Source organism: Colius striatus, chromosome 27, assembly GCF_028858725.1.
Source record: "Colius striatus isolate bColStr4 chromosome 27, bColStr4.1.hap1, whole genome shotgun sequence".
Lineage (NCBI taxonomy): Eukaryota > Metazoa > Chordata > Aves > Coliiformes > Coliidae > Colius > Colius striatus.
Genome location: NC_084785.1, coordinates 3,523,238 through 3,545,238, shown reverse-complemented (window position 1 = coordinate 3,545,238; position 22,001 = coordinate 3,523,238). Strand labels below are relative to the sequence as shown.

The window sequence follows — 22,001 nt, the reverse complement described above, 5'->3', positions numbered from 1 at the left end:
ATGCAGGGCAAGAGCTCTGCTCACTCTAGATAAGGACTACAGCATGAGACAGCAGAGTATTTGGAAACTCTGCCATCCTGGCTCAGCTGCACACTTGGGCTGCTTTACAGGATGGAAAGGTATGCTGCCAGGGAGCTGAAAAGAAAAATAGCTCTACAGGCATGATTACAACTAACCAAAACTTGGGTGCATCGCTCCTTTGAAAAAGAGCAACTCCAAAAACTCTTTGTAAAAAGAAGCAGGCCATCCTTTGTACATAGGGAAGGTAAGGAACTGTCAATGAGGGTAGCAGGGGAGCCAACAGGGACCCTGTAACCACAGGGCAGCAGTTGGGGTGGAATTTTAGGAGAAGAACTGCTGAGTCATGGGGGACAGCCCCAAGTGTCAAACACCTCTTGCCTTGCCAGCTCCCAGCCTTCTGAATCGCTCTTATCTGCTCCTTGCAAGAACAGCACTGAAATCCCAGGATTTTTCTACAGTTGTGCACACTAATACACCCAAAACACTTTCTGTGGTAACAAAAAAACCCCGACATGGTCCAATTTCTCTCACATATCACACTACAACGGCTGAATGACAACCTGAAACACGAGTCATCTCCCAGCTAGGTGTGCCTTAAATGCATACTGAAAAGCCTAAATTGCAACTGAATTTTTCATGTAACCACCTCTCAACTCCAAGCTCAGCACACCAGACTATTCCTTCACTTCTATATGCACACACATTTTTCCCCTCTGAAGCAAGATCCAAACCATGTCTATTCTTCTCACTCCAATGAAGTGTGGCAATTAATGGAAATCTGCATTCTGTCTCAGTGTCCTTCTAAATCCATCTCATGGATCGTGACATCTCATGATGTCATGGTCTACAAGCATTACACAAGTTTTTTATTGCAAACAGAGTTGAATAAGTTTGTATCTTTAGAAAAAGAAAACAACAAACCACGCCAAAACAATATGAAGTTTTTGATCCACCTCCCCAGACTGAAGCTCATCCCTCCACTGCAGAGCACCAGAGGATAATGCAACGTGCCCTACACCTGACTTCAGTGCTATTGTTTTGTATGTAGTAGAAGTGTTTATCAACAAGTATATTTATCAAAACCCAAGTAAACTTGACAAACGATTTCCAAAGCTTCTCCTCCCACAGCAACAAGCTCCAAGGGAAGTTTTGCTGCAGACCAACATCCTACGCAATGCTGGTGAGCTCCGTAACATAGGAGCCCTGCATGGGGCAAAGCTCTCTCCAGCACTGCATACTCCTGGAGCAGGAATTGCTATCCCACCAGTCTCACATGAACTTTGCATCACTTTATCGCTTATTTCTTTAATAACAACAAACGATGAGAAGAAATGAGTCTTCCTCCATGCACAGCGCCCTCTTCCTATGTTCTTGCTTCAGATGTTTGTCCACTGAGTACAGCTGTGAAGCTCAAAATGTGGAAAAAAACCCCAACCTATCAATCTCGTTTATATGACAAGCTACAAATAAAACTTATTGCTGTTCAGTGTTTTCCCCATGCTAAGGATAAACAGTGTGATCATCTCTAAAATGATAAATACTACAGGGAAAGGAACAGCTACCTAAAAGGAGTCCCTGGAGAATGGCTGTGCAATTGATCTGATATTACACGGTTGCTTAAGCAACACTCTTTACATCCAAGGGCTGCAATAAGCTCCAGGCAGGTTTAGTTCAATAGAGTTTGACTTTACCACACTGACAGTTCCCATTTCAGAAAACCGAGGAAGCACACACTGTGCTCGATGTACTCAAGATCCCAAAAGTAAGCAGGAGCATACACAGTCAGCCTCAATGGCTCAGGGTGAGCAGGTAAGCAACAGCCTCACAGATTCAGACATCTAAAATGGAGTATTTGACTTAAGATCAATCCAAACTTCTTTGCTGCCTGGTGGTTCTTATACTGAAGGATGTGCATTACTGTAAATCCTCTAGGCACACGTTGTTTCCAAGACATTTCTTCCTCCTGCCTTATGGTTGGTTACTCACTCCTGAGTCGGAGACCCTGCAACATGTTTAATACAGTTATTTTTGTCCCAAGCACATTCATCCATTTTAATACCCCCCAATTGATTCTCCCATATTTTATAACCAAAGTCTGACTTTGCAAGCTCTGGGCAACTACAGGGCTGGCAATGAGATGTTTATGTCCCTGTTCACTACAAGCATGCAACAGGCCCCAGAAGAAGAGTTACCTACATACTACCAGGATGTGGGGTCACAGTAGTAAGAAGAGACCACGATCCATTTTTCCTTTCATGCCTAAGGAATATCAATCTCTGTATTTGTCAGTAAACACACATAACCCTAGCACACTCAGTGTTTAAAGCAGGCAACACGAGATGCAGCCCACACTTCTCTAACACAGCCCTTAAACCTCGTTTGGTCCTAAGCTGGCATCAGACACCAGAGCTTCACAGTGTGCGTCGGCTTCTGCTCTTCAAAGTTGTAGGCATTAACTATCTTTCTTGCAACTGCCTGCTGACTTGCAGCAAAACAGGGAGGAAGAGGATGCAGCATGCAGTCAGGGATCCAAAAGGCAGTATTTTTAACAAATGCAATCATGCTATGAAGATACACTGAAGTAGGCAAAGAGCCCTGGTGTTTTAAGACTCACAGAATGCCTCGGGTCACTTAATGAGAGTCAGGGATTTCAACCAAAAAATAAAAAAGCTTTTAAGCTGAGCAATGCAACTATTAACTGCCAAGGACTACGGTGTTGTACTCATAGCTGTAAAAATCAAGGTCTCATGGCTCATCACTCTCATTTAAGAGAATGTGAACAAATTGCCCATTTCCATTTACCCTACTAATAACAGAGAAAGCAAACCTACCCACACCCTTACAGCACATCTGAAAATTATTTATTGCAGTAGTCTTTTCAGGCATCTCCCTGCATCTCTGGGGGAATCAATAAAAAGCTCTCATTTCTTTCTCCAAGATGAATGGTCTTCAAGCCCAGATGGATCAGGGCTTCCTGCAGGATTCAGCTCTGCTATTTCACTGCACAATGCTTTAAAGTGATTCCGTATCCCACAGAAATATGTCAAATCAAGACAAACACTTCCCAGAACTGAGCACTGACAACATATAACTTCCAATGTTACACGGGGCAGTTTCTAGTCCAAGGAGCTTAAAGAGGAGGAATGTGATACCCTTAGTGGGTGGTGAAATCATTGAGAAACTCTTCAATATTCTGGTTGGATGCAACTAGTGCATCATTTTATCAAGGTTTCACTCTGTAAGGACTGCCATTTGTTCAGTTATCTGCTGAGAGAAAAAACAAGAAAACCTTGGGCTTTCTAATACAGGGCATGTCTTAAGTGAGGGGTCTTGAAACTAATTACACCTCAGAGGCCAGTGACAACAACTCCAAAAGAAACTTAGACATTTCGGTGTCATCAGGACTTCCAGATGTCAGCAGAATTCACATGCATATACCAACAGGCATGAAATAAATTAAGAGGAACTTTGACAATACTCTGTTTTGTTTTTCTCTTTTAAAGAATGAAACAGATGCAGTGAAAATGAGAATCATCCCTGCTTTCAGGGCTGGCCAGCTGGAAGTGCTTACTTCACCTTGACTCTGCTCTGCATTTGCACTTTTTACACGCAGTACCAAGTCTGATATCATAACTCTAGGAAGGACAGCCCATTTACAAAGTGATCTGAATGAACTGAGACTTGCTTTTGAGGTCACAGATCCACCTCTTGGTTACAAAGGGAGGAAAAAAATAGTCTTCAGCATTGCCTCATCCCACCACATTCAGGACATATAACAGAAGGTAAGGAATCCCACAGCAGATGCCAGAGCATGGGTGGAAAAATTAAGGCCAACTGCACTACTGAGCAAGCTAGCTGCAGTGAAACAAGCTGGCTTTTAGATTTCTGGGCCTTATCTTCTCTAGTAGAGATAACAGACAACTTTCAGGGCACTAACTTTGCAGAATAAGCCACGTTCAGGTACAACAACCAATACCACACAACAAGGCAGTGCGAGCAGTATTTTATCCACATGGGAATCTACCAGTAAAACTTCAAGATCTCAAAACCAAGTCCCTCACACCGACAAGTCTGCACTGGCACACGGCACATGACTTTAAGAAACAAAGCTATACTCTGAGATATTGGTTCAGGTGAAAACAGAAGCCTTCCAAATACCTTGAAAACTCTAGAGGCACCTCTGATCACAATAATAAAGCTCCTACACAACTGTTCAAACTCACCATCCAGAAATTGGAAAATAATCCAAGCACTGCAAATCACCTTTAGTTTACTGGTTAAACTAGTGCTGGCTATGGATATTATCAAGTGCTACAAGAAAAACAACAGAATTCATATTTACTGGCACAATGTCCTTGGACTCTAACTCCTGTAATCGCTGAGTTCACAAACACTCTGAACTGGTGATACCAGGACATGGAGTTTTCAAATGGGAATTCAACCAAAACACTTAGATGATACAGCAATAACACCCCAGTCCACTGGGAATATAGTGTACAGAGAATAAGTCCATCAGAATGAAGGGCTACGGAACGAGCCATGTAAAAGGCATGCTCACGAACCATATGTTACAGAAAACACCACTGCAGAACAGCCATAAATTCTCTGCAGATCTAGGATTGCAAGTCCACAGGGTATACTGATGCAGAGCCATTTCACTGGCAATAGATATAAAGGACTTAGACATCATCCTGAAGTGCAGGTATTTAGCAAAAAAATAAAGGCTATTTCTCTTACAAACTGACCTTACAATACAGGAGAATACACAGTCTGCTGGTCATCCAGCAGACAGAAGATAAAGTGACTGAAGGATACAGATTTTCTGTGGCTGCGCAATGTCCGTAAGGGTGTCAAAATACTAAGTCACCTTGCACTTGTGTGCCATGAGCAAAAGGAAAGTGACAATAGTGATGGTGCTGATCATTCAGCACAATCCGAGGCAGGTAGGAGTGCTGTGCCAAACAGGCATGGAATAAAACCAACAAACTGAAACAAAAAACAGAAAAGAAAGCAATTGCTACCAACCCTGTCTTCACTCCCTGCTGCCTGGCTATACAGACACATACATGAGACAGATTGCCTTTCTGATTGGCCAAACTAGGAAAGACACCTCCCACATATTCCCATTTCCATTTGGAAAATAATAATAATAATAAACCCCATGTCTTACAGAACTCATCCAGTAACTAGAAGTTCCCTGTTGAAGAAATTAAGACACTATTCAAAATACCAAAGTACACGTCAGAAACAGGCAGGTAAGGACACAATTTGCCTGTCTGATCCTTGTAAATACCTTAGATTCTTGCAACTAAGACACCCGACACTATCATCAGAAAAGCATTGCCAACTATTCAGATGCCTTTTTGAAACCATAGCTTAAAAGATAAAAAATACATTTTAGCAAGAAAATTTAAGTAGTAAAAATGTAACTTTTGGAACTTTGCTTTTGTAGGCTTGAGCCCTATAGACTCATAAAAGGCCAGTGTGCTGCTCAAAACCAAGGGCAACAAGGTATTATTAACAGCAATAAAGTTCTTGAGCTACAGAACATTCAGTGTTCTCTTAAAATGATTAAAATGAACAAATCCTTCTTAATTGTATTAGTGCTGGCAAGCTGAGGGAACACAGTTTGGTTGCTAAAGCAGGGAAAGAAGACCAGGCACCTGACAGCACACTTGCAGTCCCAGCCTGGCTGCTCCACTCTTCTCCGCCCCTCTGCTACCACCATGGCAGGCAAAGAGTTCACACCCAACTCAGCTCTGCCTTTGCCCTTTGGGCCACAAAAGTTTCAACTGAACTTTTATGGAGCGAATTACAATTAAATGTGGCCCAACTCACTGAATTCAGTGTCAAAATCTCCCACAGACTTCAACAAGGCCCAGATTTCACCCTAAGCCTGTCCCTCAGAAGACTGCTCAGCCCCGATGAAGCCACCACATTCTCCTTTTGTATCTGGGCTGCTTTAAAACATCAGTGCCTGAGAGAGAGGCACAGTGGGCTAGAGCTGCAATCAGTAGCTACGTACCAGACATCCTACCTGCTACCTAAGAGACCTCCAAAGTATACTCCAGATGTCAGCTGGAGGAATAAACTGCTGGTCATGGAGTTCCTGGAGCTGAAAAGGGGCACTGACTTTGACTACAACAGAACTTGGCTGCTGAGATCATGAGGTACTGAAGTGCACTGTGTTCCTCCACCCTTCAGCTGAAATAACTCTCAACACCTACCACTGGTGTTCTGCAACTGGGACACTGAACACCAGCTCCAAAAAGGGCAGTTCAAAAAGGCACATATCAACAACAACAACAACAAGCCTAATTTACAAAACAAATGCTACCAGCTCTATTTTTAGTCAAGCCACTGTTTCCACCTCCCCAGGTCGAGAGCATTCCTTTCAGCTATTCTGAGTTAAACCCAAGTCCTTAGTAAGAGCTTTCATCAAGTCCAGCTTGAACTAAAACAAACAAAAAATGTATTCTAAGCAATCTGTAGTTGGGCAGCAGGCTACTTTGTGACTCTCTTACCAAGGAAGTGCAAGGTGACTGAGATATCAAATGGGAAACGTGCATCTTGGTCTCTGGGTTTCCTCTGTAACAAGCTGAGTGGTATAGACTTCTAGAGCAAATTAGATTTTGCATTTGAGCTAAAACAACATCCTTTAGAATTAAGAAACATATAGGAAAAAAATATTTGGGTCCTATCAAGGAATGGAGAAGGAAATAGTCTCAAAAAAAATAAGCTGTGTCCCATTCAGGACATGGCACAAAGGACCCTCCAACACTGGTGAGAAACTCCCCCTGTCCTTCCCCACAGCCACATGGTGAGACTTGTTTCTGTGAATTATCAACATGTAGTGAACGTGACACACGAATGCAGACCCAAACACACTTTCATATGATGTTTTTCCCCCACTCAGCTTCCTCCACAACTGTACTGAGATGAAAGAAGTCTCTTCTGTCTGCAGCCCATCTAATGCATCTGGAAGCTTTGGCAGAACTGAACCTGCACAAACACACAATTGCTCCAAGCATGAGAGTTCTCTAGCTTGGAGCAAAGTGCTGTCAACTTACTCCACAGTTAAAAAGACAGAAAACTCGGTGCCAACCTCTGAGATTTGAAACTCCAAGTCCTGGAACAAAAAAGAAGTTTGGAAGCAAAAAAAAAAGGAGGTAATTTCCTTTTCAGATGCAGCATTTCCTATTTTTCTACAAGTACCCACCTTAGTGCTTGTCTTGTTACCTCTCACTGGCCCAAATGTCTTTCAACTTGGAGTCAAACTATTGAGAACAGGCAGTAGAAGTGAAAATGGTTTTTAATCAGTGCAATGTTTTCTTCAATACAAGACAAATTAAATATTCAATAGACAAAGTCAAAGAATTCATCCTACAACAAACATTCTCCCACAGGAACATTCACGTGCATCCCATTTTAGGACAGCAGCATGAGAAACATCTAAGGGACTAGGAGAGTGGAAGCAAAACAAAGATGACATAAATCTTTGTCCAAGAGGGGGGAAAAAGAATGGGGAAGAGGATTCACACTTGCCACAAAGCTAATTGCAATGATATCCTCACTGCTTTTCTCCCTCTCTACTGTGAACAAGTTTAAGTGATGCTTATAAAACCTGGAACAGAAACATTAATTCAAACCAAGGTCATACGAGCTTTCAGAGAAGTGGAAAATTCAGTCTGCAGCGATTTGCTTTAAGACCATAAGATTTATTTTCAGCCACACAAAATCATCTGATTCTCCCTGCTCCTGTACCAGTATCACTGAAGCTTTTGTTTCCAGAGGTTGAACAACCCCCACTTGAGGAGCTGCTCAATAGGAAAGCACCACAGCCAGCTTCCACTACATCATTCCCACCAGCAAAACTGGTGGGCTTGCTCACAATGTGCATAATGTTTATTTTTTAAAGGCAGGAACACAAGATTCCCTTTTTTATGGCCTTAAAAGTTTGGCTTTATCTTTACTCCTGCTCTGTGCTTTTAAGTTAGGGTGGTTTTTTTTAAGTACTTTTAAAGTAAGTAACTTCTGCATAGATGTAGCCTGTAAATAATGCCCTTGTGCTTCATCACACATTAGCACACCGGGTCCAACTCCAGAAATTCCCACTGTGAATGCGGAACCCAAAGCTCTCATGAAGCAGCTGTAAGACTTCCCTAACCTGCTAAACTCTGCACAGCTTTTGACAGCCAGTGTGTATCTGTAAATCCCTATTACCATTAAAACAGGACCAACTCCCACAGCATATGCCATAAAAACAACTCTCAATTATTCACACTGATAGTCACCATCTCCCCGTGACACTGGATAACTCAATAACCACTCTGTTAAACAAACGTAATGCCTGATAGCAGAGTCTGTGCAACCTAGCTCAAATCTTACACCCAAAAGACTGGTGTTGTGGGCTATGGCAAGACCTGTCACCAAAAATGTCATCTATTAATAAAAACCACTGCTTCCTCGAGCCACCAAAAATCCACAGGCAGTTCTGAAGGGAATCTCACGCTCTCCCTTCTGAAGGAAAGCTCTTCAGAGCTATCACGTAATGCTTTTACCCAGAACAAAGAGGAGAGGCAATAACAAGCAAGTAAACCTCATCCCATTGCAGTGTGGAACAATTTTGTCAGCTATATTTGCACACAGAGGAACAAGGTGCAGGTGCCTTAACTGACTTTGCAAATCAGTTTTCCTCTGAGTGGAGTATCTTCCAAGCCTCTTATGTTGCTCTTTAACTAAGTTCAATGCAGCAACTGCAGCCCTGTTCTTACGGCTCAAACTTCCATTTGCCCAATTCAACACTTAAGAAAAAAGCATGTGAAGGAAACAATAAGGATCTGAAGCAAAGTTTTAAAGCAAAAACGAGTGTCTGCTTCACCTGACTTCAGCACCAAACTGTAGACTTGCCTACAAAGTTTTAAAGGCAGGGGCAATGAATTAATGGTTTCTTTGGTAAATTTAGAGCCTTTGAATTGTTTAATAATGCAGCAATTCCTCTCCTCCCCTGAGATTACTCAAGAGACATTTGCCAGCAACCTTGTCTAACAATCTGAGCCTTGCGCTCGATTCCTAGTTAATAAACTGCTCACCCTTGTGGTTCACGAGGGTATCATGGGAAGAATATATTTATTTAAAAGTTGCATAGATAATGTGTAACTACCCTTCTCATTACAGTTTAGCCCTTTTTTTGGACACTATGCAAATCATGTGCAAGTTCAACTAAAACATTATGCAAAAGAAAACCCCAGCCCTCATCGTTTGCCCCTCTGAATCTATTTTTACTTTTTCTGTCACTGACAGCACCGACTCTTTTCCACTCCACTACACAAGCCTGACCTAGTGAAAGCCATCATCACCTTTGGTTTGCCTCCCGGCACCTCTCCACGACAGCTACACGCATACCCACGCAGGATTTCGTTTTTAACGCCAAACAAAACAATTTACCTAAATGCCAAATCTCCCTCCCTGCTAGAAAACAAAACCAAGACGGCTGCGAAAAGCGAGAATGCAAATGCCAAAGCTGAGGCGGTGGACACTGGCTGCGGGGTCCGGCTCCCACAAGGACACCGGGAGAGATGGGGAGCTGCTGGAGCGGCACCGGCTGCTCGTTTCCAAGGAGCGGGATGCGAGTTTTCCTTTAACAAAACGTCTGCGCCTGGCCGTGTTAGAACGCTCCCCAGCAGCGGCAGCACAAGGCCGTTAAACATCGGCGGCTGCAGTCGCCGTCCCTCGGTGCAGCCTGCGTCCCGGCGGGGCTGGGCCCAGCGGTGACACATGTCAAAGCCTGGAGCCGTCCGGTAAACACGGCCCGGGCTGAGGGAGGGGGGGCGCGCTGCCGGCCCAGGAAGGCCTCTCGCCTCCGCGCCCGCCATGCCAGCGGCCGCGCCATCCCGCCGCCCGGCCCGCGGGCGGAGGAGGGATGGGGCTGCGCTTGCCGCGGGGGCAGACGGGGACCCAGGACGGCCGCGGGCCCTCCGCCGCGCCGCGGAGGCCCGCGGGCCCGCCGCCACCCCCGCCGCGCCGGGCCCGGGCCTAGCCGCGCCGGCGCCGGGCCGGGCCCGGCCGCGCCGCCGCCGAGACCCGGCCCCTGGCAGGCCGTGCACGGAGCGGAGGCGCGTCCCGCGCGGCCCCCCGGGCGGCCCCGGCGCGCGACCCCCCCCTCACCTGCACATGATCCGCCATTTTCCTCCATTCATGCTCCGCTCCCTCCGCCTCCGCCGGGCCCGGCACGCGCCCGCCCCCCCGCTCCGCCCGCGCGCACGCGCCACGGCCCCGCCGCCCGCCGCGCCTGCGCCCTGCGCGGCCCCGCCCCCGCCCCGCCCCGCCGCGCGCGCGCTGCGGCGCCGCTGACGTCACGACGCCGGCGACGCAGCGGAGGGCGGGGCGGAGTTTGTTGACACGGCGCTTAAAGGGGCCGCGTCGCTTCCAGGGGCCCCAGTCTCTCGGTCCGGTGCTCCTGGTACGTGGTACCTGTTGCCTGCGCCAATGCTCCCGGTTACCCCAGCCCAGGACAAAGCCTCTTGCCCTAGCAGCCCCTGCACCAGTGCTCCCAGTGTCCTACCAGCAAGTCACTGCACTCACTTCCTTGCACCAGTGGCCTCCAGTTATCCCAGTACAGCACCAGGGCCCCAGCAGTCCCTGCACGAATGCTCCTGGAACCCTGCAACCAGCACCACTGCAGTCAGTGCCCAGTACCAGTGCTCACAGTGTCCTGCAGCCGTGTTTCCAGTTCCTTGCACCAGTGGCCCCCAGTTACTGCAGCCAGGAACAAGCCTTGTACCCCAGTAGCTGTGCACCAGTGCTGCCGGTTGCCCAGCCGGGGCACACCTCCCTGTCCCAACACCGAACTGGCAGCTGTGGCTGCACAGTAGCAGCTCAGGCCAGGCATGTTGGCCCAGCCTAGCCCCATCACCCTTGGGTGCTCCTTTGCAGGGGAGGCTGCAGATGTGGGGCCTCTCCTGGCCTGAGGTTGAAGCCTGAGGTGCCTGTGGCTGCCCAGCGCTGCCAGGTTCCCATGGGCACCAAACACCACCCTGGCGCTCCACAGCTTCAAACCTCTTCCTCACTCCTCCGCATCATACCTTTGATTCCCCCAGCTCTACCCTTCACCCCCTTCTCAGCTGCATCACATACGGTTTTGGGGCCAGGGGCTACACCACCCTTACTGGGAGCACTGGGTTGAGCTGGAATACTCTGGGAGGGGGCAGACCAGCGGAGCTGGGAAGTCATTAGGCCAATGAGGCAGCCGTCAGAGCTGATGTGGAAACTGAAGCACTGCCACGTCGGGGCTGCCCGGCGCATGGTGATGCTGTGGGCACGCAGCAGCCAGAGCTGCGGGTCAGGGTGGGTGTGCGGCTGGGGCTGCTGTGGCTGTGCCACTGCATGGCTGCCCTTTATGGTAAGCTCACAGGCACAGGAAGCCGGAGCCCGCGTGGTGTGAGCATAGGAAACAGAAGAGCCTGACCGCACGTCACATGCTGAGACAGCTCGGCTCGTGGTGACAGCAGCGCTGTGGTGGGACACTGTGTGCGGCCCCCCCAGCGCCGCGGGGCAGGGCAACGGCGGCACAGAGGCAGTGCGGGAGGATGCTGGTGGCTGGAGGATGGAGGAGGCAGTGGTGAAGCAGGGTGTGCTCTACCTCCAGCTGCACCAGACCTTTGGGAAGGTGAGGAGGTAGCGAGGGGGCTGCTTAATCCCTGGGGGGCTTGTCTGGGCTGGATGTAGGGGCGTGAGGGAGTTGTGCTCAAAGGGAAGAGGGTGCTTACGCTGTTGAGTCACCAACTACCTGTTGGTTCTCCATCAGCATGTTGGGCTGCTGGGGATGGGCAGAGGGATGGAAGGTGCTGGAACACATTGCTAAGACAAACCTCCCTGACTGGACCCTCGAGCAGAGGCTCTGCGAAGTGGGTCAGAGCCATGGCATAAACTGATGCAACCCAGAACTCGTTGCTTAAGTGGCTGATAATGGCCAGGGTTTAGCAACAGCTCCTGCTGCACTGCTCTTGTGCAAGAAGGGGAAGGAGCCGCCTGGGTGTCTTAGGCTCCTCACCCAGGCAGGAGGCAGACATGAGCCTCCTCACAGTTGTGCTCTGCAAGGGTTCAAAATGACACAGGCAGGGTGAGTGCAAAGGAGAGCACGACAGAGCAGGCAGGACGTCGCCTTCCTGCAGTGTGGCAGCTGCCATCACACATGACACTTGTGGAGGATGGGGCAGAGGCCACCCCCGTGGAGGGTCCCAGAAGCATTACCCAGCTAAAGGGTGCCACACCTCAGCAAAGGCTTCCGGGCTAAGAAGGTCTCCAGTGCAGGGAGCTGCAGCAGAGAACGCTCCTATTTGGGTGCAAGACTTCCTCTCCTGCAGTTTCCCCTGGTGCCTCCCACACATGGTGTGCTGTGACTTGTGGCCTCCTTGAAGAGTGACTCAAGAATCGCTTTTAAAGTTGAGGTTTTCAGGGAAAATGGAGCAAATGAGATAAAAGTCCTTCAGCAGCTGAGGGCCGTTGGCACAGCTTTTAGGTGCCACAGAGTGGAGGCAGGTGTGGGATGGGTCCCAATGCTGGGCGAGGCTGGGATGCTATGAGTACCTTTCCTGGCTGGGACAGCCTGGCCACAGGCTGATGGTTGAGTGTCAGGGATACTCTTCCCCACATTGCTCAGTGTATCTCATCCCCAGCTTTTGCCATCCTGCTTGGGTGAAGGTGCCAGACCCTGCCTGGACCCTGGAGGGGTTTGCACCAGTGTCTTGTCCTGGGCTCATGTATGATCCCAAGGTGATGAAAATTCCTGGAAGAGTGAAAGTAGAGCTGGCTTTCACTCCTCTCGCTGCTTCTCCCCATGGCAGAAATGGAGGAAGTTCTGGGGTGTCTTGTACCGGGAAAGCTCCTGCTCCACTGCCCGCCTGGAGCTATTTGAGGGCTCAGCACCACTGGCCACTGAGAAGCTGCGGAAAGGTGAGGGCAGCAAACGGCTGGTCAAGCTGAGTGACTGTGTGCACGTGGCAGAGGCAAGCAGTGATGCTGGCTGCCCCAAGGAGACCATCCCCTTCCTGATAGAGACTACTGACAAGCGGTACCTCTTGGCTGCTGACGGCACCGAGGCAGCCAACTGGATCCAGAAGCTGTGTGAGCTGGCCTTCCAGGTACACCTTGGATGGTGACAACTGGGGCGTGGGACACAGTGGGATCCATGCAGGGCAATCCCAGGGCTTTGCTGTGATGAGGGAGGCAGGGGTGTGCTGTGCTCTGCTCTTGCCCATTCACTGCTCTTTCCCTGGCAGAGGAGCAGAGAGGAGCAAGCAGCAGGCAAGGTTGACCAGCAGAGCTCTGGTACCAATGGCAAGTTCTCCATGGAGGAAAATTCCCTCTACAGCTCCCGAGGCAAAGGTAGGCAGTGGGAGGTGGGGAAGGTGCAGTGAAGATTGGTTTAATTGTACAAGAGGCAGTGAACGTCCCACAGCATTTCATCAGCCCCTGTTCCTGAGGCAGCTCGGCCTGTTTTGTGCTGGGGAGCAGCCCCCACTGAGGCTATGTACAGGCAGCATGGTGGAAAGTCTCTTCCAGAAATAGCCTCTTCCTGCTCTGTGGTTTGGCAGGGCTGGGTTTTGCTGTGCTATCTGGCTGTTCCTGCATGGCTGGAGCCCTTGAGCTCTTATCAGTCAGACACCACTTCCCTGCTGCCTGTGCTGCAGGGGGTCATGAGCCCCTCAAGCACCTATCTGGGGTGAGCGATGCAGCTTTGCTCTGGTAGTAAGGAGCTGTGCTCCTTGCACATGTCAAATGACACTCTTCTTCATCCCCAGTTGGCGTGGAGCAGGTGTTTGAGGTGACAGTGAGGGCCACCGAATCCTCCGAGCGCTGCCGGCTCTGGGGCCGGTGCATCCTGCAAGCTGGTGAGGAGGCTCTGGAGCTGCGGGATTTCCAGACCTTGGAGGTCCTCTACAGCTGGCCCTACCACTTCCTACGGCGCTTTGGGCGGGATAAGGTAAGTGGGAGCCAGGAAAGGTGGGTTGGTGGTAGGCTGTGACATAGGACCTGATCCTGTCCCTCCCCAGGTGACCTTCTCTTTCGAGGCTGGCCGGCGCTGCGCATCTGGAGAAGGCAACTTTGAGTTTGAGACCAGGCAAGGCAATGAGATCTTCCAGGCAATCGAGTCAGCCATCAACGTGCATCGGGGTTGGGGGGCTGAGGAGTTGTGGCGGGGCAGCCCTGGGCATGATGCTTCCCGGCCACTTGGCCACACCAAGATGCCCAGCTGGACACAGGGGTATGAGGAGCCTGGCAGCACCAAGTCCCCCTTGCTAGAGCCCACCTGGCAGGGGAATGTGCCAAAAGCCAAGATGGCAATGCCCCCCAGCAGCTGCTCTGGGGCTGGGGAGCTCTCAGGCTCCCTCCCACCCTCCCATGGTGCCAGTTGCCCCTATGCTGAGCCCTGCAACTCCCTCCACCGGGACACCCCCCTGGTCCCAGAGAAGACCTGGAGGCAGGATGCTCTGGCCAAGGCAGATTTCAAATCTGAGTACGCAGTCCCCTTCGATGCCATCACCAAGACCTTCATGGCTCACAAGTTCAGCAGCCACATATGTTGTCCTGAGGAAGTCCCTGACCCCCTCTACGACAGCATCAGGGAGGCAGGGGGACAAGCAGGCAAGCAACCCCCACCGCTGCACACTGCCACCAAGCCCGACCACATCTATGATGAGCCTGAGGGCCTGTCCATGCACACCGTCTATGATGAGCCTGAGGAGGTGAAGGGGGAGGCGTGGAGGCTGCAGGCAGCCCCGGAGGAGCCCGCCGGGCACGAGTACCCCTACAACCCACAGCGGGATGACTACGCGGTGCCCAAGAGACCCATCCCTCTCCGGCAGCCCTTCCTGCTGCAAGGCAAGGAGTGGCTGGGCGACACTGAGTACGACAACGTGGCCCTCAAGTTTGCAACGAAAAGGAACCAGCAGTGAGCGACGACAGGGCAGCAGGAGGAGGAGAGGACAGCCCCCACCGCGACCCCATCAGAGCTGAGACCCGCCGCAGCTCAGCGCACCCGTGGCACGGCGCGGGACGGCGGGCGGGGCGCGGCCGCTAGGGGGCAGTGTGCGCCCGCACGACGGCCGTGCCCCCGGACCCCCCCCAGCCCCGCGCCGCGCGTCTTGCCCCGGCCCCGGCTGCCCCCGCTCCTGCCGCCCCGGCCCCAGCTGCCCCCGCTCCTGCCGCTCCTGCCTCCCCCGCTCCTGCCGCCCCGGCCCCAGCTGCCCCCGCTCCTGCCGCCCCGCTCCTCACCCACACAAGCCGCAGGAACCCCACTCGTGACCCCCCCTGCGCAGCCCCGGGCGATGCGCGGCGCCGGGATGCTCAGACCGCACCTCAGAGGCAGCCGCACGATGCGCAGCTCACGCAGCCCGTAGATGTCTCTTCGCCCTCGCTGAGTCGGCCCCGCGGCCGCACGCAGCCCCTCGCCCCCCGGGACGTGCCCGCCGTCACCCCGCAGCCAGCGCCGGGCACCGTGGCTGTCCGGAGGTCACGCCACATCCTTGCTCAGCAGGAGCAGTGGCATCAGTTTCTACAGTCTCAGCCACGAGTTTATTTTTAATTATTTCTTTTGAAATAAAACCACTTTCCAGCTCCTCTGAATTATAGATGAAATAGCTTCATTGTCATGGTGATTTTAGTGGCTGGCTCCTCTCTTCACTGTAGGGTGAGACCAGGAAGTGGCCTGGCACAGCCTGACTGCTCTGGGTCAGCCTGATGCTCCTCTTCCTTCTCCTCCCAGCAACCTCTAGCCCTGTACACTCCTTGCTAGGGAGATGTCCATCCCCAGTTCCCATGTGCTCCCCTGACACAGAATGATCGCCTAGGACTCAGGCTCTCTCAGTGCCCACCACCCTGCACAGGCCGCCTCCCGTGCACACGAGCTTCATCATGGCAAGAGAGAGACCTTGAGAGCCCTTGCTGGTCCCCCACCACCCCAGTAGGTCTTCCACCAAAGGCAAAGAAAAGGCATGAATTATTTATAATCTCTTTCAATCAAATAAATGCTTAGGTGCTTGAGCTAATTTCCCGGATCCTGAAAATCCAAAGTGCAGACTTTTAATAAGGCAAATGAAGTGCTTTATATATTACACTGATTAAAGCTCTGTATCAATCTAACCATCCCATGCTGAATTGGAGGTGCCGGGAAGCACATAGGTCCCCTTCAGCCACACTCCCCCTGTGCAGACAGTAGTGGGCTGTGCTGCCCACCTCAGCCGGGAGCATACAGGACACAGGGATGCTTCCCACACAGGAAAACCTAAAACTGGTCCAAAAAAAAACCCAGAGAAAAACTCCAGTTCCCAACATGCTTTCCAAAGAGTGAATGTCAGACTGAGGAAGAACATGGAACAAACACATCTTGCTGCGCCCTGGGACCTGCTGATGACACAGGCAGAGGTTGAGGAGGCAGTGAGGTGCATTGGGGAATGGGAGATCATCCCTAGCTCATGGCTCCCCATCCATTCCTTGGTGTGTTCCTATGGCAGTGAGGGGTGATTCCTGCACATGACTGGGTTGAGTCCCATCTCCAGACCCTGGCCAACCTAGACATGGCTGGAGCATCTGGCAGTGCTGCCCGCTTGGTTAGCTGGAGTGATAAGGATTCTTGACAGCACACTGCCATTCACCTGGAATCTACAGCTTAAGCATGTGTTATTAATAATAATAAGCATAATTAATTAGTGCTCATTATTGTGGTTATTTATTATTAATCATTGTTAACAGTCCTCTCCCCTCACTGTCCTCCAGCCCAGCTCCCTGCTGCAATCCCCACTCCTTTCAGCCACCTCCACCACTATTTCTCTTCCTTAAGTGAAGAAATGAACACCTTCTGGACTTCACTTAAAGATCCTATGGGTCTGGTGAGATTTGTAGTGGGCCAGGCAGGCTAACAAGGGAGTCACCGTGAATGGCACTAATCAAATTTCCCAGCAGCAGGAGCAGCACGGGCTGGGAGAAGTGCCGGGAGTTTTGCTGCCAGAGTAAATCACTCATGGCTTCCCCTGTCTGTGTGGATGAGGTTTATGGTGGAAAAGGGGATCTGTCCTGAAATATCAAGCCCAGATAAGGAGGATGCAAAGGCTGGAAAAGCTCTCAGCAAGAGTCAGCGAGAGGCTGGGATGAGAAAACAAAATCGATGGCAGAGAAGAGGGAGGAAGAGATTACAGTGCAAAGCCCCAGACAAATGGAGAGCGCTTTAATCTGATTAGGGAGTTATTGTCATTGTTGTATTATGCTGATTATAAATCATTTAGGAGCACAGCTAATCAAAACAGAGATTTGTTCATAGCTTTAAGGATTGCTGCTTCCAGTAAACTGCCCCTGACCCTCTCCCAAGTCTCCCACCATGAATGGAGGCATCCCAAGGTAAGGGGCATGGACCAGGGATACAGCCTTTGCAGAGGAAGCAGGGAGAATCCCAGGGGAAGGCTGGGCTATCAAGGCTTGGTTGGCCAGAGTGAGGAAAGAGGGATTCAGGCTTGTCTGAGATGGAGGGGTTGGGGAAAAAAGTAAGAAGCTTGCTCCCGGGGCAACTGGGGTGGGTAAGCTGCCCATGGCCAGGAGGTGATGCTCCTGGGGCTGGGCATAGCAGGACCATTTTCCACTCCTGCTCTGTGCACCTTGTCAAGACAGCTCCTTTTTTTATTACTGTCTCCTTGGATTAGAGATGTGCTCATTTTGCAGCGCGCTGGCCGGACGAATCCCAGGCGCCACGGTGCAGCTGCAAACTGCATTAGCGTCTCGCCAAGAAGGCCCTAATACTATTAGGAGGGAGGCATTATAGGTGCTAAATGACAAGGTCCTAATTAGCCCTGGGATTTACGTCAATCACATTCTCTGCACTGGGTGGAGCAAGGCCCTTCATTCAGAAAAATTGCTTAATTGGAAGGGTCTGGATTCTTTCTGCCTGTCTCATTTCTGGAGCTCTGGGACTCCCACTCACCTTCTTAGGATGAGGAACAAGAGAAGTTGATTCCAAGGTGCAGGGTGAGGAGCAGGGAGGTGGCAGCTGTGGCCACAGGTTGGAGCTACAGCCAACTGACTCCATCCAGCCTGCTTTTTGTTTCCTTTTCAGTGGCTTGAGAAGTGCAGGACCAGTCATTGGTGGGATTTTGCAGGGGTTCCATCAGTCCAGACTCTGCTGAGGGCTGCACAGGAAAATATGTGGGTAAAAGGAGAGTGCTTTTCCATTTTCCCACCCTCATGTGAGTGCACTGAAAGAGCTAGGCTGCCTTCCTGCCCTTGGCCTCAGCTAAATAAATTGGCAACTACTAGAAGTCCATAAAACCCAGCCTTTCTTGGGGAAGGAAGTTGTAAAAGCTGCATGTCTGAAGCTGTATTTCCTTCACTCCACATCGATCACGTGGCCTTTGCTGGCCTCTGCCCAGCTGCAGGATGATGTACTCTGCCCCCACAGACCCACCTGCATCGATCCTTGGGACCTTGGCCAGCCCACACTCCCTCTTAGCCAGGAGCATCACTGATCTCCTGCTAGTCACTTGTCTTCCCTCTCCTTCCCACTCATCTGGCAATGTTTATAATGACAGCTGCTAGGGGGAAAACCCCATAGATGCAGCTGCAGGGAAAACATCACAGCATCAGCAATCCTCCCAGCATCGAACGCCCCTGGGGCAGGGCATTGAGGGGTGCCTGGCTGGAAGCAGGGTTTGTGCAGCATCCTTCTGTGGGATGGAGGTATGCAGGAGGATGTGGCTGGACTCTTACATCAGGATGTGCTGAGGCCAACAAGATGCCCCATGAGACTGGAGAGGCCAGTGCTCCAGGGAGAGCATGCATGCAGAGCCTGAACCAAAGCAGCTGCTGATCTTGCATCTTGGGCCTCCCAGGCGACAAGGAAGGCTGGTAGCCAAGGGTGTGGAAAGGCAGTTGCCTTCTGGAAAGGCAATTTGCTGGTCATTTTGGTCCAGAAGAGCCTTGTTCTTATGGGATGGTGATATTTGCAGTGCCTATATAGTCTTGCTGGACTGTGGAGGATAGTGGGAGCAGGAGAAAGGGTTCCCACATCCCACCATGAGCCTGAAAATCCCTCCATGTCATTTCCCAGCGCTGAATATTTGACGAAAGCTAAAATACCAATAAGCTGTATTACAGCAGCACTGCATGGAGCCCAGGAGAGCATTTTAGCTCTTTGGATATTGCATGCTACTCCTACACTTTCATTACAGGAATCCCATTAAAGGTATTGACTGGACCGTAATGATGGTGAAGGGGGGTGATGTAGCCAAAGCCCTAATTTCTGAGCCCCATCAGCTGCTGCCATGTCCCTGCTTATCCCACTGCAGCTGCTGAGCCATTGTGGGGCAGGTTGCATTTACAAGCCTAGATTGAATGAGGAGATTTTTAAAAGCCCTCAGTTCTGATATGTCTCCACTGCAGCGGATGTGTTTAGTACATTCCTTTTGCCTTAATACACACTGTTTGAACAAAAATAATGCTTGGTGTATTTTACAGAGCTCCTCTGCATGCAGGTTTTTTTTTCAGGACTGCAATATAAATATCCCCACCAGCCTCTCAACACCCACCTGCCCAGACTGATGCTAAAGGAAGAAAATGTAAAAATACACTCTCTGTGCTAATCTGCTGCTGATGGCAACAGTTAAGCAGCAAACAAGGCTGCTGAAACCTGCCCTTCTGCAGCAGGTCGGTACTCAGAAGGGGTCTGCTCCCTCTGAGGCTGCCGTGGGGGTTTGCTGAGGGGACTCTGAGGTCCCCGGTGCTGGTGTGTCACCATCACCATGGCACTTGTGTCACTGTTTATTAAAAGCCATCAACCAGCCCGTGTCAGGCTGTCCCCTGCAGAATGGCCACCTTTCCTGGGGATTCGTCTCATTAGAAAAAGAGCCAGGAAGCAACTGAATTTCCACCCTGCTGCTCTCAGTTATCTCTGCGAAAGGGGAAGCCAATTACCAGCAGCTGGTGAGAGCCTAAAATTATTATTAATTTCAAACAAAGCATATGCTTTGTGTTAACAATCCTCCGTGGTGTGGCAGAAGGGCCAACACCATCCAGATGGCTCAACATGCAGCAGCAATGATTAATGCACAGCTCTGTCGCCTCGCCGGGAGGTGTGCAGGGACGGAGGGCAGGGGCCATGCCTGGCCTGGGGTGAGCCAGCGGCAGGAGTATGGCACAAGGTCACAAGCAGCATCTATCACTGCTTATAATCAAATAAACCTCCTCTGTGCCTGAGCTACTGTCCTCCCACTGTCCCTGCACACGGGGCAAGGGAGCAGGGATGCTAGTATCCCTGGAGAGCCACACAAGTCTGGCAGCAAGCTCTCTCAGAGATGATATTTCAATACCTAAACTTCATTGATATTCAAGTATATTAAGGTGGGTTTGGTTCCCAGGCTGGTGGAAGACCTGCTGTCCTGGGAGATCGAGAAGCAGCCCTGTGGGATGCTAAAGGCTTGGCGCTCTCCCCGCCCGTAATCAGACTCTCTTGCTGGAATTATGTAGGAGCAGAAGATGAATAATTTTCCTATCTATCCCAGACCTGATCTGCACGTGGAGATGGACAGGAAGGTGTTTTCCAGCTCAGCCTGAGGATCTGCAAGGGCCTAAGCCATCTGCAAGAACTTTGGCACTCAGGGCTGCAGAGCACCAGAGTATATTAAGTGCTGCTTTGCTTCCTTAACTCGCCATGGGAAATTACACCAATGGGTGTTAATACAGAGTTCAGAGCAATGCTTTCTCTTTGAAATGCAGCAGTCCTATCAGAAAAAAAAGCTGGTGTGAAAATAAAGAATAGCTGCTATTTTTACTGGGAGACGATGCCACGTGTTGCCTTTGCACAGAGCTGCTGCTTGACTCTGCTGACCCTGGGAGGGCTCAGCCCTGGAGAGTGTGGACAGGAGAAGATATGCAGGGGAGCAAGGTCTTTTACCTTCAATGGTACCTCATTTGGACACAGATTAGCCCCAAAGGGGTTTCTCCTTTGGATCTGTCCAGTCTCAGCTTCCAGCAAGACCCTGGGCCTTGGGAAGTGTCCTTTTGCAAGGCTGCTCCCATGGGTCTCCCTGCATCACACTTTCCTTCACACTTTGGGGAGATCAATAGATGAACACCCCTGGAGGGCTCCAGAGCCTGAGTTAACACAATCCCACACCCACCTGCATGGGAGTATCTCCTGCCCAAATGTGGGTAACGAGATAACTTGCTCAGACTTTTGGGGGGACCTGCTGAGCCTTTGCCCTGGTAGAAGGATGCCAGTGCTGTTGCATCAGCCCCCCAAAATGGCAGGAGAAGCAGAGTTTCTGTAAATACCAATAACTAGAACTGGGAACGATGCATCTCCAGGAGAGAGGGGTAAAAATAGCTGCTGCTCTGTGTCAGCAACAGGAACACGGGAGGTGGAGCAGCCAGGGGTTTTATTGAGGGCAGGCTGCGAACACTGAGTTATAAATAGGAGTAATTACTTGAGTAGGGGCACGGCACTACTACTACTCAGGGGTTGAGCTGACATCAACACTATGATTGCATGATGCTTCCCAGGACAGGATGGAGGAGTGATTTCTACCATGGCCCAAAGCCTGAGGGGAGTGAAGGAGCGAGTGCCATCCCTGCCTGTACCCGGGGACACAGTGGTGCCCAGGAGGGCAGGAGCACTGCTGACAGGAGGGCTGCTTTGTGCCAGGTCGATGTGGCAGCTACGGAAGGAGAAATGCTCACATCTTAATCACACTCCCCGTCAGCTGATACCTGGTGACTGAGTAATTGTGTCCAGGAGCTGCGGGCAACAGTTACTTTTAATTAAAACCTGTGGCTATGGCTACCTGAACTTTCTGCACGGGCAATGGTAGGCTAGGGCTCTGCTAGGAAGGATCTTCCTCAGACAGAAGCTTCCTCGTATATCTCCTATTGCCCTTTTCACCCCTCCAGTTAGCCCTGGAGATGTGCAGGCAGACTGTCTGCTACAGCCTGGAGAGCAC

General features: G+C 50.7%; 2 protein-coding genes across 4 annotated transcripts in view; one reads left to right on the top strand and one right to left on the bottom strand.

The window, feature by feature from the left end:
- The window catches only part of XPO7 (exportin 7), a 42,090-nt gene extending 31,847 nt beyond the window's left edge, over positions 1–10,243 (bottom strand). For both annotated transcript variants that reach the window (XM_062015867.1, XM_062015868.1), the window contains exon 1: positions 10,189–10,243. In XM_062015867.1, coding sequence (XP_061871851.1) covers positions 10,189–10,206 — 18 coding nt within the window. In that variant the 5' untranslated portion in view covers positions 10,207–10,243. The remainder of the gene's footprint in view (positions 1–10,188) is intronic.
- A 1,241-nt stretch (positions 10,244–11,484) lies between these two features.
- DOK2 (docking protein 2) lies at positions 11,485–15,648 on the top strand. 2 transcript variants are annotated; one of them, XM_062015939.1, is made up of 6 exons: positions 11,485–11,689; positions 12,867–12,975; positions 13,078–13,163; positions 13,302–13,407; positions 13,824–14,005; positions 14,076–15,648. In XM_062015939.1, the coding sequence occupies exons 1-6, from the start codon at positions 11,627–11,629 to the stop codon at positions 14,976–14,978; spliced, it is 1,449 nt and encodes a 482-aa protein (XP_061871923.1). In that variant the 5' UTR covers positions 11,485–11,626; the 3' UTR covers positions 14,979–15,648. The 2 variants fall into 2 exon arrangements, with proteins under 2 accessions (XP_061871923.1, XP_061871922.1); XM_062015938.1 differs by having other exon boundaries at positions 12,867–13,163.
- The last annotated feature ends 6,353 nt before the right edge of the window (positions 15,649–22,001 follow it).

Coding starts and splice junctions, on each gene's coding strand:
- DOK2 (XM_062015938.1), top strand. CDS start 11,627: ATGGAGGAGGCAGTGGTGAAGCAGGGTGTGCTCTACCTCCAGCTGCAC. Junction 13,164..13,301: donor TGTGTGAGCTGGCCTTCCAG/GTACACCTTGGA, acceptor TTTCCCTGGCAG/AGGAGCAGAGAGGAGCAAGC. Junction 13,408..13,823: donor CTACAGCTCCCGAGGCAAAG/GTAGGCAGTGGG, acceptor CTTCATCCCCAG/TTGGCGTGGAGCAGGTGTTT.